Below are 15955 nucleotides of genomic sequence, written 5' to 3' on the forward strand. Positions count from 1 at the left end.
TAGTTATTTTGTCACCCCTAATTGTTTTTTTGCCTCTTGTATAATTCCTGCCAGCATATTAGCATCGACATATTAGTGTCCACTGCAAAGTGGATGCTAATAATGTCGCTGCTAAAAGTCTCATTTCTTGTAGTGAGTGCAATACATTTGTATCATCCTTGTATATTAGTGATCTTTTAATAAATTGTTTTATTTTATTGAGTTATTACTTTCGGTCCTTGTTAAACTAATAATTAATTGATTAAATTTATCTCTTTCTATTAGATTAAGCTTTTCTGACAACTGGAGATTTAACATGGTATCAGAGCCAAAGGTCTTGAGATCAAATCTTGACCCCGTCAATTCACCCCCTGTTTAAATTAAATATTCCACGTGTTGGGTCTTACCTATTAAAAGGAGGACTAGGCTTACCTGCAGTAGACCAAACTACCGCATATCTGCAGTAGTTAGGTTGGAAGGATGTGATTTCAAGTTTAGGGGTTTTTAACCCCAAAAGGCTAATGTGAAATAAAATAAAAAAGCCATCAAAAAACTCCGTTTAACTTTTTTTTTTTTTTTTTTTTCTTCTACCCAAACCTATTCTCTCTCTATTTCTCACCATGCCCAGAACCCGTGCTCCATTGGCTGTAGTAGCTACCAGGGCTGAGGATCTTAGTGAAGGAGCCAGGATTGAACCTCTACCAGTCGCATATTTGCTCAAAGGTTGATTATTTTCTGCATTATTTTCTCGGTTTTCTTTTTCTACCCAAAACCAACGAGATTTGTTTTCTTTTTCTACCCAAAACCAAGGATTTGAGAGTTGGTATTGGATGAGAGTGATTTTCTTTTTTGGTTTTTTTACTAAACTCAACTACTTGATTGTTCACTATTCGGTGTATTCTTACTAATTTTAATTAGTTATTCAATTTGTTTTAAAAAAACAATTCTTCGTATTACACGAAAAAGGAAAAAAAAAAATTGGATTACCGATTCGTGCTGTGACAAGTGAAACTCCTTGGGCTTTGAGGAGAGAAGATTTTCAAGGAATTTTGATGTCAGAGTTCTCTAATTTGTCATCTTTGAAGAGTGGAAGTTGTTTCTATCAATATCTTTCCAGGTTGACCTGTTATCTGCTTGGCTTCGAAGGGTCCGAATGACCCACACCTTTGCCCACCGTCGTCGTGTTCCAGCCCTTCGAGGAGGCCAAGAAGGAGCTCGATCTCATCCCCACCGTCCCTCACCTCTCGCTCGCAAGAACTACTCCGATGAGTGCGAGGCTGCAGTTAACGAGCATATCAAGTGGGTTTTTTGTTTGGATTTCATCACTTTGAATCTTTTACATGTTTTGTGAATTCATTGGGTGGATGCGAGTTCATGGCCGAAAGGTTTGTTTTTTATGGGAGTTAAACAGAATTTTTTGACGGCTTTTTTATTTTATTTCACATTAGCCTTTTGGGGTTAAAAACCCTTAACTTGAAATCATAGCCTTCCAACCTAACTACCGCAGATATCAATGCGGTAGTTAATTCTACCGCAGGTAAGCCTAGTCCTTAAAAAGAAAGTTTGAACTCCCACATGAGGGGATAATTAAGTTATTAAATTTACCTCTTCCTATTAGCTTAACTTTTGGGACAATTGGTGATTTAACAGTCATCTTCACACCTAGTTCAAACATAGAAGGGAGTATTGAGAGATGTTTTTCTGTCTTTACATTGTGTTATTTCACTATTTGTGTTAGAATTTTTTGTTTTCAGTCTTATTTCTTTTGTGTAGAAATATTTAAAAATTGTGAAAATAAAATAACCTAATGAGAAATTACAAACATGCAAATAATTAAAAAAATCTGACATGAGACAATCTGTAAGCAAGACTCACCCAACCATGACTGAAACTTGTGAAAAGAGACTTTAGATTTACTAAGGAAAATACATATATCACATATACCAAAGGAAAAGTCCTAATGGAAATAACCAAATGAAAAATTCAAAGTCTTGATTTGCTCTATTCTTTCCCTGGGCATCCTTGCTCAAACCCCTCGATCACCTCTGACAATATTTTCTATTCATCAATTTCCCAATCAGCATCTTCCACTAGAAAATTTTACGTTTGTGTGACTGGAAAAGAAATCTAGACCAGTATGTTGAGTGAATTGTATCAACATAAAGTTGCAAATGTGCTAGAACAAAGATAATTATTGGGATAGTAGTCAAAGAAGTAATAACAATCGGAGCCCATGCTGCTTTGCTGTAATATACCAAAAACAAGGTTGCACTGAAGGCTATTACCATGCCTGCTATAGCAACGAAGAGTACAGCAAGTCCAAACAGTAACCTTAAAGGTATTGACTTGAAAAAATCCTCATCTCCATAACGTGATGTAAGAATTGACAAGAATATTAAGATTGAAGTTGAAGAGAAGACCAATGCTATGGCATTTGATATGAAGAATACCGTAAATGAATTACTATTCAAAAGAAGAGGTTTCCCTGTTATTTGATCATTGCCACCGGGTACAGTGAAGGCTGCAGCGAAAACCACAGTAGCAATCAATGTTGCCACAAGCATGCAGTAGTTTGCTGTTTCCTTCATCCGCTTTTCACCTTTTTTATACAACTCTTGATGCTCCTTTATAAATATATCGCTAGGTGTTTCATTGTCGGAATTCTTCATGTTCACATATGAAGGCGGCACAATCTTTGCTATTTTCTACAATAACAAGGTATAAATGAACAACCAAAAATACAATATATATATATATATTCAATAATTTATATTAACACTCACCTTAAACCACAGCAACTCCTGTTGCATTTGAAGGGCTGACGTTAATCGATCTGAATTAGCACCCAATTTTCCAGTAAAGTGCAACATGTTGTTATTACCTTTGGCAATATAGGTTGTAAAATTTTCCTTCATGCTACCTATCTCATCTATTAGATTGAATACACTCTCTTGCCGATATGAAATAGCAACATGAAACAAACTCCCATAATCTTCATCTACTTGCCATAAGAGATCAGGATAAGAGCGTACAAGTATAATTAGAAATTCAACATTTCCTACTTTTGCAGCTTCAACAAGTAAAGTCATATGATCATGAACCAATTTTGATGAAAAACGTTCCCTTGGCACTTCATTGACCATGTTCCAGAGCCGTTCAACTAATTGATGGGCAAGTGTCCCCATCAAATCATTGTGATATATCCCTTTGTGCCCTAAGATTAGGAATATAATGTATTTCAGAGATCATTTGGTAAAAAGAAATATTGATTCTATACATTATTTTAACAAGATCCATGGCAAGAGATGCTATTGAAAGTTTTATAAAAGATAAAAAGCAAAGACAATGTAACACATTAAATGCCGCATAAGGTGTATTTTTTTTTCCTGAGCCTGTAAGTTGTATATAGTGAAAATATCATACTTTCATTAAATTGAGACTTTAATCTCTTTTAAAATATGTACTACATTAGGAAAAAAAGACAATTAATCTCTAGTCTTTCACGATGAAATAAGATTTTGGTTCTATAGGGAGATATCAATATATATATTGACTTGATTATTATATTGGCTAAACATGCAGTCCTATAGCTCAATAGTGATCAGTTTTGTCTCTTACCCCAGCCTCTTCATTCTTGAGAATACCATATTGATTAATTTAGATCTAAGTAACAAATATAATGAAAGTTTATGTTAACACTCAACATAAAATTTTCCGAGTTCTTATAAAGGATAATTATGTGAGCTCAAGATATTAATTTTTCTGTGAATATGTTTCTTCTCGTGGGTATCCTCCTATATAGGGCTGTTAAATGAACAAAGCCACTCGTAAACATGTTTGGACTCGGCTTGAGTTCGACTTAATTATTAAACAGGTCATTCATGAACATGAGACTAGCTTCGATTATTAAACGATAAATACTAGTATAAACTCGACTCGACTCAGTTAACGTTCATAAACAAGTTCGTATACGGCTCGACTCACTATTAGGCTTGACTCATATATATTTATTGTAATACCCCAAACATTAATTAGGGTTAGTACCACTTTAATTATATCTTAAAGATGTTTTTATTGGTTCTCAATTGGTAAAGTGTGAGATCTTAAACTTTTTAGAATTTTCTATCTTTGAGAATGTTCGAAGGTTCCCTCAAACGATCATTGGTGAATGTTCGAATTTTAATGTGAACGTTCATGGTGGAACGCTCGAAGTAGGATTGGAACGTTCTAAGTGGGGGACGAACGTTCGAAACCTGCAGCAGGGTTTTTTTTTTAAGATGGACACCTAAGCTATATTGTGCAACCCTAAGGTCTATAAATACATCCTATTCTCATCCTACCTAGCCTATTTACAACCCTTAGCCCTCAATTTCATTTTCCTTCAGTCACCAAAATCCTACAGTGAGTGAGAGTGGAGGTTTGGGAGAGAGAGGGAAGTTATCTTGGTCGTATCTTCTTCAAGAGCTAATATCCTAGCCTTAAACTCGTTTAGTTTGATGTTATCATCATGTTTAGCTTGTGTTAGTATTGTTTCCTTAGTTTAAACAGTCATGTAGATCTAGGTTATAGGTCTATATTTGTAGGGTTGTGTTAAAACTTTAATATAAGTTTAATGATAGGTTAGTAAGTTGATGATTTTGGACATACTTTATTATGGATAGAAGTATTATTATGGTTTAGGATCGTGGTTAGTGTCTTTAAATCGTGTTTGGGTGAGTTAAGCTTAGAGTGTTTTGCCGAATGGAGGTTATGCGAAACCAGAGAACATTTGCCAATGTTCTCAAATGATCTTCCACCGACAATTGTTTGCGAACGATCGTCCTATTTTAGATTTAAGGGTATTTTCATCTAGATCAGAGATTGATATGATATCCTCTCACAGATTTTGAGGACAGTGAATATCAAGGAGCATGTTCGAAGGATGTGCATGACCAACGTGACTAAAACTCACACGAATACTTGTTATTATAACTTATGCAAAACCATGACTATTTTCAAATACAAATATACACGGTTACAACTTACATGAAATACATTTTAGAATTTATGTGAATTCTACATTTTGTGAAAATATCTTACAAACCATGAACAATGTAATATGTAGGCTTTTGTAATTGTATGCATATAAGAGACAATGATTAAATTGCATCGTATGACATGGTACACTCTGAAAGTATAAAATGATCTTACTATTATAAGGGTTAGCCCTATGGTAAAAAAGATTAGTTCTTTCATTTGCCTTGGATCCAATATTGGCCAATTGTGACCAGCGCAACCACGCTTGTGTGGTAGTTACCAGGACAACTTTACTAGTAATGTGGGCCATCCAAAGTCAGATTTGGTAGAACTGCTAGTATAAGACGGTATGCGGCAATATTTGGGGCGCATGTATTGTACTATGAGCCCCTCGAGATAGTGTCAACCCTACCAAGAAGTAGTTAAAAGCTTAAATAGATCAGATGAAGTTGAACTATGATGTGTTACTGTTTCTTGTTGCTTATTATGTATTATATCTATATTGCATCATCATGCCATGTTATTGCTAAGTTAAGAACCCCACTTAATTACTTCTTACATTTATAAATATTTTGATAAATTACTGAGTTCACAACATGGTAACCTTTACACATTACACCATGTATAATTTTACTTACACTTGTATCTTTCACCTGTAAAACATATACGAGGAGGTATGTCTAATCGGGGGATATTATCATAATCATCTTTGAGGAGGTTGACCCTGAGGGACTGTAGAGGATGTGGGACAGTGATGGTGTTTTGCTCCATGACATGATTAAGATGATTCATCTAGCTTATCTTCTTAAGACTAGACCTTGATGTTTTATGATTAGTTATATTTAGACTTGTTTTGTAATACTTTTATTATACTTGATGATTGGTCTTAGGCCATAACATTCAATGATCGTTAAGACAATTTGAATTATCTCTATCATGATGCTTTAAGTATTACTATGGTTGCTATTATTATGGGTTATTCAATAGCTATCTATGTATGAAAGTGAAAGTCTTTCGTTGCAGATGCATTTGTTGATGAAGAGTTCCAAGAATATGAGTTTATTAATGAGGAGTTCAAACATGGAGATGTTCATAAAAATGGTAAACATGAAAATGTTGAAAATCCACTAGCTTATGATACTGGTATCAATGATGAAGATCTTGTGGGAAGTTCTTTTCCATATGATCAAGAGGAAGAATCCATAAAAAATTGACTCTCTCCACTAATTTAAAACATTTATCCTAAAGAAAAGGAACCATTGGAAAAGCAAAATCTCTCAAATAATATTGAAAATTTTGTTGATGAGGATTCTATACATCATGTGCTTGATGAAAGTCCTAAAAGTGAAGTATTTGATTTGGATGTTAACAAAGTAGATTTCCTTGGAGTATAAAATATTTTATCAAATTCCTTTTATGGTAATGTTTTTGATGATTTTTATGTGGAGAAGAACTTTATGTTTAGAAGGGAAGAGACTGTTGATCGCTTTTTGGAGATATTCATGGCGCATGAACGGAAGAAGATGTGTGAGAGTTATGTAACGCTCGAGTTCTTTGAATCTAGTGCAAAAAGTTTTCAAGTTGATCCTCGCAATCTTCTGGTGATTAGCGAAGTATAATTTCTCGCGGGGTGTTACATTATTTTGCTTCTGAAGAGAAATCGATTGAAGGGATCGAGACAAGAACCATTGGAATTCGATGACGACTTCTCTTCAACCCGATCAGATGATGTAGACCAGTTTTGCCTATTTTTAGTGAGACCCATTTCACTTAAAAAAAAAATTGTATCTTCTGATTCCGACATCGGATTGAGACAAACTTAGTGGCATTGGAAAGCTTATTGAGATAGCTACAATTTTGTATTTCATGAAAATTACGTAATTCCAACGTTTACTAGGGAAAAGTTATCATTATGTATTATTTTTACCACAAATTGTTTTTATTTATTTATTTATTTATTATTATTATTATTATTATTATTCATATGTCATGAACATCCCTACAAAGTTTCAGCTCAATCAGAACACAAACGCTCATCGATCGGAGTTGTTGATCATGGCCAAACAACATTTCCAAAATGCACCTTTCCCTCATTGCAACCCTGTCCGGACAGGCCCTCTCCTTATCCAGACAACAATTCCATAAGCATGCAATCTTGTCCTGCCAAGGCTATCTGGACAGCAAGCCAACCTGTCCAGACAGCAGTTCCAGAAACATGTTCTTCCTCCGCAAGGCCCTGTTCGGACATGCCATTAACCTGTCCCGACACCCCGTACCTATAACAGTTTTAAATGATTTCAAACGGTGTCCTAGGTCTAGGGATTGTGGGGCTATTATAAATACACATTTATAGAAAAGAGAGAGGCATGAATTCTGTATCTAGAGTTCTGTAGTTTGTGCTAAAAGAGCGTTTAAGATATTAAGCGTTAGGGTTAGTCTCACTTAGAGTAAAAGGTTGTGCTTGTATCACAGATCGTATACAATTGAAGTAAACTAGAGTTCTGGTGAAGGGAGATCACGTAGAAGGATTGTGCTAGATGTTCTGGAAATGGCTACTGCGGTAGAATTCAAGTGGGTTGCTTGCCTTATGCAAGAGAGTGTCAGCTTCAAAGGTTTTGTAAGTGTGAACTTCTTGTAATCCTTATTCTTTTACTGATTTAGTTGATTTCTTAAGTTTGGCTGCCCTAAAGAGGTTTTACATTTAGAGAGTTCTCTAAATGGTTTCCTTTTCATAACCAAATATCTGTGTTCGTTAATATTCATTACATATCTGTATTTGGTTGATTATTATCTGTTAGGTCAGATCTATTTCCGCATAATATTTTGTGAAACACCTATACAATCAGAATAGGTGTTAATTGGAGTCAATTAGGAATTTTCAATTGGTATCAGAGAGAGTTCACTCTATGAAGGATTTATTTCCTTAGTGTGATCCGAGACTCCATATCAAATGTCTCATACTATTGCTCCTAACTCTCTTCTCGTCTTTGACGGAATGAATTATATGCTTTGAAAGATTCGTATGAGAGCATACTTTAAATCCATTAACATTTGGCATATTGTTGACTATGGATGGACTCGCTCGTCCAGAGGGAGCAATGGCCAAATGGACAACGGAGGAAAAGAATGATGCTACTGCTAATGACAAAGCTATAAATTCCATTTTCATATATGTCTCAAATGAGAAATTTTCAAGAATTTCTTGATGTGAGATAGCTAAGGAAGCTTGGGAAACTTTAGAAATCACACATGAAGGAACTAAGGTTGTAAGAACTTCAAAAGTGCAAATGTTGGTCTCTCAGTTTGAAGAGATTAAACTGCAGTAAGATGAAACTTTTACTGAATTCTTTTCAAAGCTTAGTGTTATTAGAAACTGGAAAGAAAATGGATGATGCTAAAGTTATGAAGAAAATCTTGTGGTCATTACCGGGAGGTTTATACCTCAAATTGCTGCCATACAACAGAGCAAAGACTTAGACACAATGAGAGTAGAAGAACTTGTAGGTTCACTTCAGACTTTTGAGCTAATTCTACCCAAACACAAGAACATCAAGAATATTGCTCTTAAGGCAAAAAATGTTAAGGCTAACTCTAGTGGTTCATCTGATGAGGATTTTGGGAATGATGAAGAAATCGCTATGTTTGCTAAGAAGTTTAGAAAATTCTTTAGACCTAAAAAAGGAAATTTTAGAAGTAGCAATTCACAATTTTCTGTGAAATCAAGAATTGCGAATGTTGAGAAAGATAAGTCACCTAGAGGTCGCAAGTGTCATGAATGTAAAGGGCATGGGCATATTTGTGCTGACTGTGCTAACTTGAGAAAGTCAAATGGCAAGGCATTTAATGTGACTCAAAGTGATGAATCAGACAAGGACGATGCTGAACAGGGAGTTAATTACTTAGCACTTGGCGGTAGTTATGAGAGTGAGCATGAGGCTAGTGAGTCTAATTCTTTAGACAAACAAAGTGTGTGAGATAATGAATCGGAAGAGGAAGATGATCTACAAAATGCTTATAATAATCTCTTTGTGAAATACACTAAACTGAAAAAGCTGAATAAGCAGCACTTAAAGAAACTCAAAGAGGTTTCTCTTGAAAATGATCAACTTTCTGTCACCTTAACTGATTCTCTTGCTACTCATAATACTTTGATGCTAAAAATCTCATGCTAATTGTCAAAGTGAAATCCTTAGAAAATGATCTAAATGAATCAAAAATCATTTTTAAAAAAAATTCTCTAGTGAAAAGTTAAATCAAATGCTACATAATCAAAAACATTCGTTTGATAGAATTGGAAAGGGTTTTTGATAAATCTGTTGTTTTTTCTACTAATGTTAATTCTTCTCCAAAGATGGTTTTTGTGAAACCAATGAACAAAGAAGATAGCTTGGCTAAAAAGAATGTAATTTCTCTTCAAATTTCCAGAGGTGAGAAAGGTAAAGGAATTCTAACTGATTCCTATGTGTCTCGTTCTACACCGAGACGTGCTCATATGTCAAGGAACCAATCTTCTCAAAGGTTTATTCCTACCTGTCATCACTGTGGTAAGATTGGGCATATTCGCCCTAATTGTTTTCAGTTGAATAATCATGAGTCAAAAAGAGATTATTTTCATTCTATGAATAATCAATTATTCGACATGCTAAGGCGTGTTATCACCCAGTTAAATGACTTGGACAAAAGTCGCACATGTGTCTCAAATATGAAGAAAGTTTGGGTTAAGAAGGTTGATGTCGTGCATCCGTTGAGGGGAAGTGGTAGTGGACTCACCTAGATTAGGTGGGCACTTTGCATGCCTAGAATAGATTTTGCTTACACGTCTTTGGTTAATGTCCTAGTGCAAATGTTTGTTGGGTGTTTTGCTATTTTAGTTTTAATTTTGTGTTTTGTTTCTGTTTTTGTTGTTATATTTTTGTTTTGTCTTTGTCTTTATTTTTATTTTTTTAAAAAAATACAAAAGTATCTTTCTTGAGTGCTTTGCACAGGCTCCTTGTCGTATCCTTAAGGTACTGTTTGAGCTTCTAATAATGCATGAACATGGTGAGTGGTTTATAGCTTTTCATGTGGGATTTTGTTTTCTTTATGCTAATCATGCACTTTTTAGAGTCGTTCTTTTTTTTTTTTTTTTTTCCCCAATGGAAAATGGCTTATGGTCACAATGTAGGTGATATATGGTTCAAGGCTCAGTTAAAATTGACCAATTCGCTAGTTGAACCTAAATCCTAAAAATTTCCTGCATTCTTTTTAGTCATGCACAAATATATGACATGTCTCTAAAAGAGAATATTTGATCAAAAAAGTTCTATGTCATTAATGCTGAAAGAATCCCTATAGAAATAGTCAGTGGCCAACTCATTGAGGAAAAATACGGTTACTAAAGGATTTGTGGAAAAATGATGTTTGATCAATAAAAGATGGTATAGGATGAGGGTTTCTAGGCCCTAGTACTATAAGGTTTGCCTTTAACTGTGCATCGTTAACATCGTCACCTGTAGAGTGCTTCTAGTTCTTTTCTTATGACATGACATTGGATTTGACTCTCACACACGACACATCTCAGCATGAGTTTCTATGTCCCATTGGCTAGCTAATGTTCATAAATCTTTGGTTCATGTGTTTGTGTAGAGTCATATGTGTTCTAAATGCACGAATGGTTCCATTTTTTTAAGCATGCAAATCACATGTAGTTTTTGTCATAAAAGAATATGTGCACAAGTTATCAGGTGTTGCATTCAGGGGGAGAAATGTGTTTTTGTTTTTTTTCTTCCAGTTTCTTATTGATTATTGAGTCATATGTTTAGGGGAAGTATTTGGTGATATGCCTTCATGATCTAGCATTAAACTTCATGCATTTTTTGTTTATCTATGATCATGAGCTTTCCTTCATTATTCCTATTCCACATATGCCTTGATATTTTTTTTTTTAGTGTTTCAGGAACTATGGAGACCTTTTGTCATTCTGTGACAAAAAGGGGGAGATAGATGGGGGGAGATGATGGGCTATCTCGGCATATTGGTTTTGTCATTAAATTGCCAAAGGGGGAGTTTGTTAGTATTTTTGTTGGCTTAATTTGGTTCCAAAATGCAAAGGCTACTATCCACGAGCTCAAACATTGATATAGAATACCCAAAATCCAATCTTCACCGTTCATAATGAGGTTTCATGTGTCATGAACATCCCTACAAAGTTTCATCTCAATCGGACCACAAATGCTTATCGATCGGAGTTGTTGATCATGGCTAGCCGGACAACATTTCCAGAATGTAGCTTTCCCCCATTGCAGCCCTGTCCAGACAGAAATTTCAAAAACATGCAATCTCGTCCTGCCAAGGCTGTCCTGACCACAAGACAGCCTGTCCAGATAGTAGTTCCAGAAACATGTTTTTTCTTCCTTCGCAAGGCCCTGTCCGGACATGCCATTAACCTGTCTGGACACTCCGTATCTGTAACAATTTTAAATGATTTCAAACTATGTCCTAGGTTTAGGGATTGTGGGGCTATTATAAATACACCTCTATAGAAAAAGAGAGGTATGAATTCTGTATCTAGAGTTCTGTAATTTGTGCTAAGAAAGCGTTTAAGATATGGAGCGTTAGAGTTAGTCTCTCTTAGAGTAAAAGGTTGTGCTTGTATCACAGATCGTATAGAGTTGAATTCAACTTGAGTTCCAGTGAAGGGAGATCACGTAGAAGGATTGTGTCAGATGTTCTGGAAATGACTACTGCAATAGAAGTCAAGTGGGTCGCTTGCCTTATGCAAGAGAGTGTCAGCTTCAAAGGTTTTGTAAGTGTGAACTTCTTGTAATCCTTATTCTTTTACTGATTTAGTTGATTTCCTGTTTGGCTGCCTTGGAGAGGTTTTACATTTAGAGAGTTCTCTAAATGGTTTCCTCTTCGTCACCAAATATTTGTTTTCGTTAATGTTCATTACATATCTGTATTTGGTTGATTATTATCTGTTAGGTCAGATCTATTTCCACATAATATTTTGTGAAACACCTATACAATCAGAAAAGATGTTAATTGGAGTCAATTAGGAATTTTCACCCCATATATGCCTAATAAGATCGCCTTATATTCAATTTATGTATTTTGAGTAGTTTATTGGTATGAAACACTCCATGAGTAGTTTTAAATTCATTGATAGAATCTTGGATTGAGAAGATTTATAACTCTATTGTTGTTTGTTGTTGCAAACAAATATATATATATATATATAGAGAGAGAGAGAGAGAGAGAGAGAGAGAGAGAGTTCGACGGGAGATTGACGAAAAAATAGCATTTCTCTTAATAAAAATCAGATAGAAAATGCATGATCTTATCCGAATTTCTCATAGTCTAGGGAGTTGACATCATGCAATGTTTTATATACAAATGGAATTAAAGAGCAATTCAAGAAGATTGGGTTGGAGACAAACTAACAGGAATTTAAGTGCCTTTTCCATAATGATAGCCGACTTTGGCGGCCAATGACAAAAGGTTTTCTGGCCAACTCTGCCAAAGCTCTTCGCCTAAATTCAGTGCCAGCATCGCCATTTGCTAAGTTCGGATCCTTTGTCAGAATTTCCAATGCAATACCTGTGTATTAAAAAAACTAAATTCTCTAATCATTGCAAAAAGGTTGGTTCGAAAATCCATAAAAGTATTGCAATAGAAGTGGTAACTTGTCTAACTGTATAAAAATACTTCTGAAACCAATATAATGGCATGCTACATTCATTGTCTCAAACACACAATTAGTAAAAAATAGGACATACCGTAAAAACCAGCCGAAACAGTAAAATGAAGGAGATTAATGCGTTCATCAGTATTGAACTTCTCAAAAGAAGTCACAGAGAATAGATAATCCACCATGTGTGTGTGTCCTAGATGAGCTGCAACGTGAACCGGTTTCATTCTTTGGCTATTAATTATCAATGGAAGTTGTTTGTTCTTTTCCACCATCTCCTTGGCGATTCTTACATCTCCCGTTTGAGCAGCAACGTGAAGGGCTGTAACTCCATTTATGTTTCTTAATTCCAAATCATCGGGATTCATCTGTTTCAACAGTTCTTTTACAAAAGAGGTGCCTTTTACGGCCACTGCACTGTGTAGTGCGGTATCACGCTGTTTCGATATGGGAACTCGAACACAGTATGGGTATTGCCTAAGAAAAGCCTCAGCAGCCGGCCAATCACCCTTTAAGGCAGCTTGAAGGAGGGGACCACACAGGGCACGGTATTCATCTAATGTTCTTTCTCCTAGAAAACAAAATACAAACTTATTAATTATAACTTGTGGTGAAAAATCATGTTTATCTCATGACCTTACGTATTTGCTGTTAACTCACCTTCACTTGTGAGTTCAAACTCCCTTTTAATAAGTTAGGCCCAACACGTGGAATATTTAATTTAAAAGGATGGCAAATTTACAGAATTAAGGTTCGATCTTAGGACCTTTGGCTTTAATACTATATTAAATCACCATTGACCCATAACGATTCGATTTCAGGATCTTTAGCTCTGATACCATGTTAAATCACTATTGACCCATAAGCTTAACCTGAGAGGAATATGAAAATTTAATTATTTAATCAAATAGTTTAATACTTTCTTTCATGTATGGGCTCAAATTATCTTTTAATAGGGGCCTAACATGTAGAATATTTAATTTAAATGAGGGGTGAATAGACGGAGTCAAGATTCAAACTCAAACCATTTGGCTTTGAGACAATATTAAATCACCACTTGTCCTAAAAGCCTAAATTGATAGGAAAAGATTAATTTAACATCATATTACTTTAAAATTCACGGCAAGTGTTCTTTTTCCTTGGTGTCTGCATTAGTGTTTGTAATTGTTATTTTGTTTTAAAATTGTTATTATTGTTTAGGTTCCTCGCCTACAGAAGAAGCTTAACAGACCATTTTGGTCCATTTCAAAAGGATTTTTGCAACAATTACAATTAGAAAAAAAAAGAAAAAAAAGAAAAAAAAAAAAAAGAAAGAAGAGTTTTCGCAATGTGGCCTTAATTGTTTTTACTAATGATATTCGAAAACTCTCTCACATGTCTATGTCACTAGAGAGAAAGAGAGATCGAGCACTTACTTGAGCTTGGTTCCTCTGACACTATCTTCTCCAGTTCTCCTTGTGGTGTCCTTGCTGCGCTCCAGTAATTAGCCAAATCTGGTAGAAGAGAGCTTAAAGAAGACCGAATTTTAACGAAAAGCGGCCTTAGGGCCTGAAGGCTTGCATCTCCTGCATTAGCTACTTGTCTGTGATTTGTTAAACTAACAGATTTCAAGTTTGATACATGTGGTTGTTGTTGAGTAGAAGATGCTCCCTGATCCAAGTGTGATGATGGAGAGGAATAGGATCTTTGTTGATTGATATCACCTTCCATTTTTGTTTTCTTGTTTCTTTGGAAATAAAATGAGATAGAAAATAAATTAATTAATGCATAATCAATCTCATAATATCAATATATATAGAATTCCTAATTAGGTGGGTTGAGTGACAACTTAAAAAGTAGGTATATCTATGTGAACATCAACGAATTCCCTATTGATAGAGTAGGTGAGTAAATACAAGCATGGTAATCAAATTCTACCCTTAAGTTTATGGGTGGTAATTTGGTGTTAGACATGCACCTGCATCCACCTATATGACTTATGGTCTTATTAACTTTATTACCTACAAAGCAAAGATTCCTATTTATAGGATATGTGAGTAAATACAAGTATGATAATTAAATCGTCTTCAATTGGTAGCTCAATTGATTGGGTATTACATCTAATGAAGTAGAGGTTACAAGTTAAAATTCCACCCTCCTCTTGTGCAGACATAAAAAAAATAATAATAATAATAATAAAATAAAATAAAAGGCATGGTAATTAAATCCTGGACATTTTGTTACGATTAACACTTAAATAGATAAAATTTGAGTTAATACCTTTTTAGTAACTAGGTTTTTACTTTTTTATTTTTTTCTACCTAGGTTTTAAATTGTATCACATATAGTACCTGACTTATGGGTAAAGACTAATTTAATACCTTCGTCACATTTCATCAACTAAACTAATTTCTGCCACCCCATTCCAGCCTTGAGCCACCCTCAATGGCCAAAATGGGGGCGGCCGGCCACCTCCATTGTCCAGTTAGGACACGTGGCAAGTTCTTATTATAACACATGTCAGTCCGTTAGTTTGGTTGACGAAATGGTGATGGGGGTACTAAACCGGTATTTACCCATAAGTCAGGTATCATCTATTATACGAATTAAAACTTAAGTGGAAAAAAAAAAAAAAAAAAAAAAGTAAAAACCTAGATACTACAAAAGTTACTAACCCATAATATTTTGATATAAACTAGCATATCAAAACTACCTAGCCCTTCACTTTGCCCCCTCTGTAGAACTCAGAATTTTAATCCCTGAATAAAGTGATTTTAATCTTGAGAGTAGGATCAAATTATAATTTTATATAGAAAAAATAGTAATTTTAGATGAATTTAAGAAAATTATTTTGGAGATTGTCCACAGCCAGTTGTTGCTCGATCTAGCAACAAAAGTGTTAGATTATCTTAGCTTTGTAGCCAATCCCTGGTATATCGAATGGCCTGGTGCAACATCTAACACTCTCACAGCCAATCACCATTGAGCTGATGGAGATCGGACTGTCAGTACAAGATGTCACACCTCTGGTAACACGTTGCCGCCACAATTATGCCAAATATCAAACATATGATTTATGGATTACAAGAAAGGAAAAGAAGGGTAGGAACTTTGTTTATTGTTAATTAATAAAAGAATATTAAATGTAATGAGAAAGAGAAAAATGCTAAGTAAGGGCACAACAATTATATATGCCGAAAATTTATTAGAGATGTTGGAGAAAAACTTACTATCAAATTAAGCCAGTTGAGCAGCTAGCCAAAGGAAGCGGAAATTTTTGACACTCAAATCTTTGTATTTGGTAAGTTGTGA

The 15955-nt window shown here is 34.9% G+C and overlaps 1 protein-coding gene across 2 annotated transcripts; it reads right to left on the reverse strand.

Annotated features, from left to right (window-relative positions):
• Positions 1-1930: 1930 nt before the first annotated feature.
• LOC132172084 (ankyrin repeat-containing protein ITN1-like) lies at positions 1931-15955 on the reverse strand. Of its 2 annotated transcripts, none has more exons than XM_059583523.1 (6): positions 15874-15955; positions 14080-14390; positions 12753-13235; positions 12418-12573; positions 2763-3193; positions 1931-2684 (listed from the first exon to the last, which is right to left on the reverse strand). In XM_059583523.1, exons 2-6 carry the CDS (start codon positions 14372-14374, stop codon positions 2070-2072), a joined length of 1980 nt encoding a protein of 659 aa, XP_059439506.1. In that variant the 5' UTR covers positions 14375-14390; positions 15874-15955; the 3' UTR covers positions 1931-2069. The 2 variants fall into 2 exon arrangements, with proteins under 2 accessions (XP_059439506.1, XP_059439507.1); XM_059583524.1 differs by having other exon boundaries at positions 14080-14383; positions 15874-15946.

This window comes from Corylus avellana, chromosome ca2 (genome assembly GCF_901000735.1).
Source record: "Corylus avellana chromosome ca2, CavTom2PMs-1.0".
Classification (NCBI taxonomy): domain Eukaryota; kingdom Viridiplantae; phylum Streptophyta; class Magnoliopsida; order Fagales; family Betulaceae; genus Corylus; species Corylus avellana.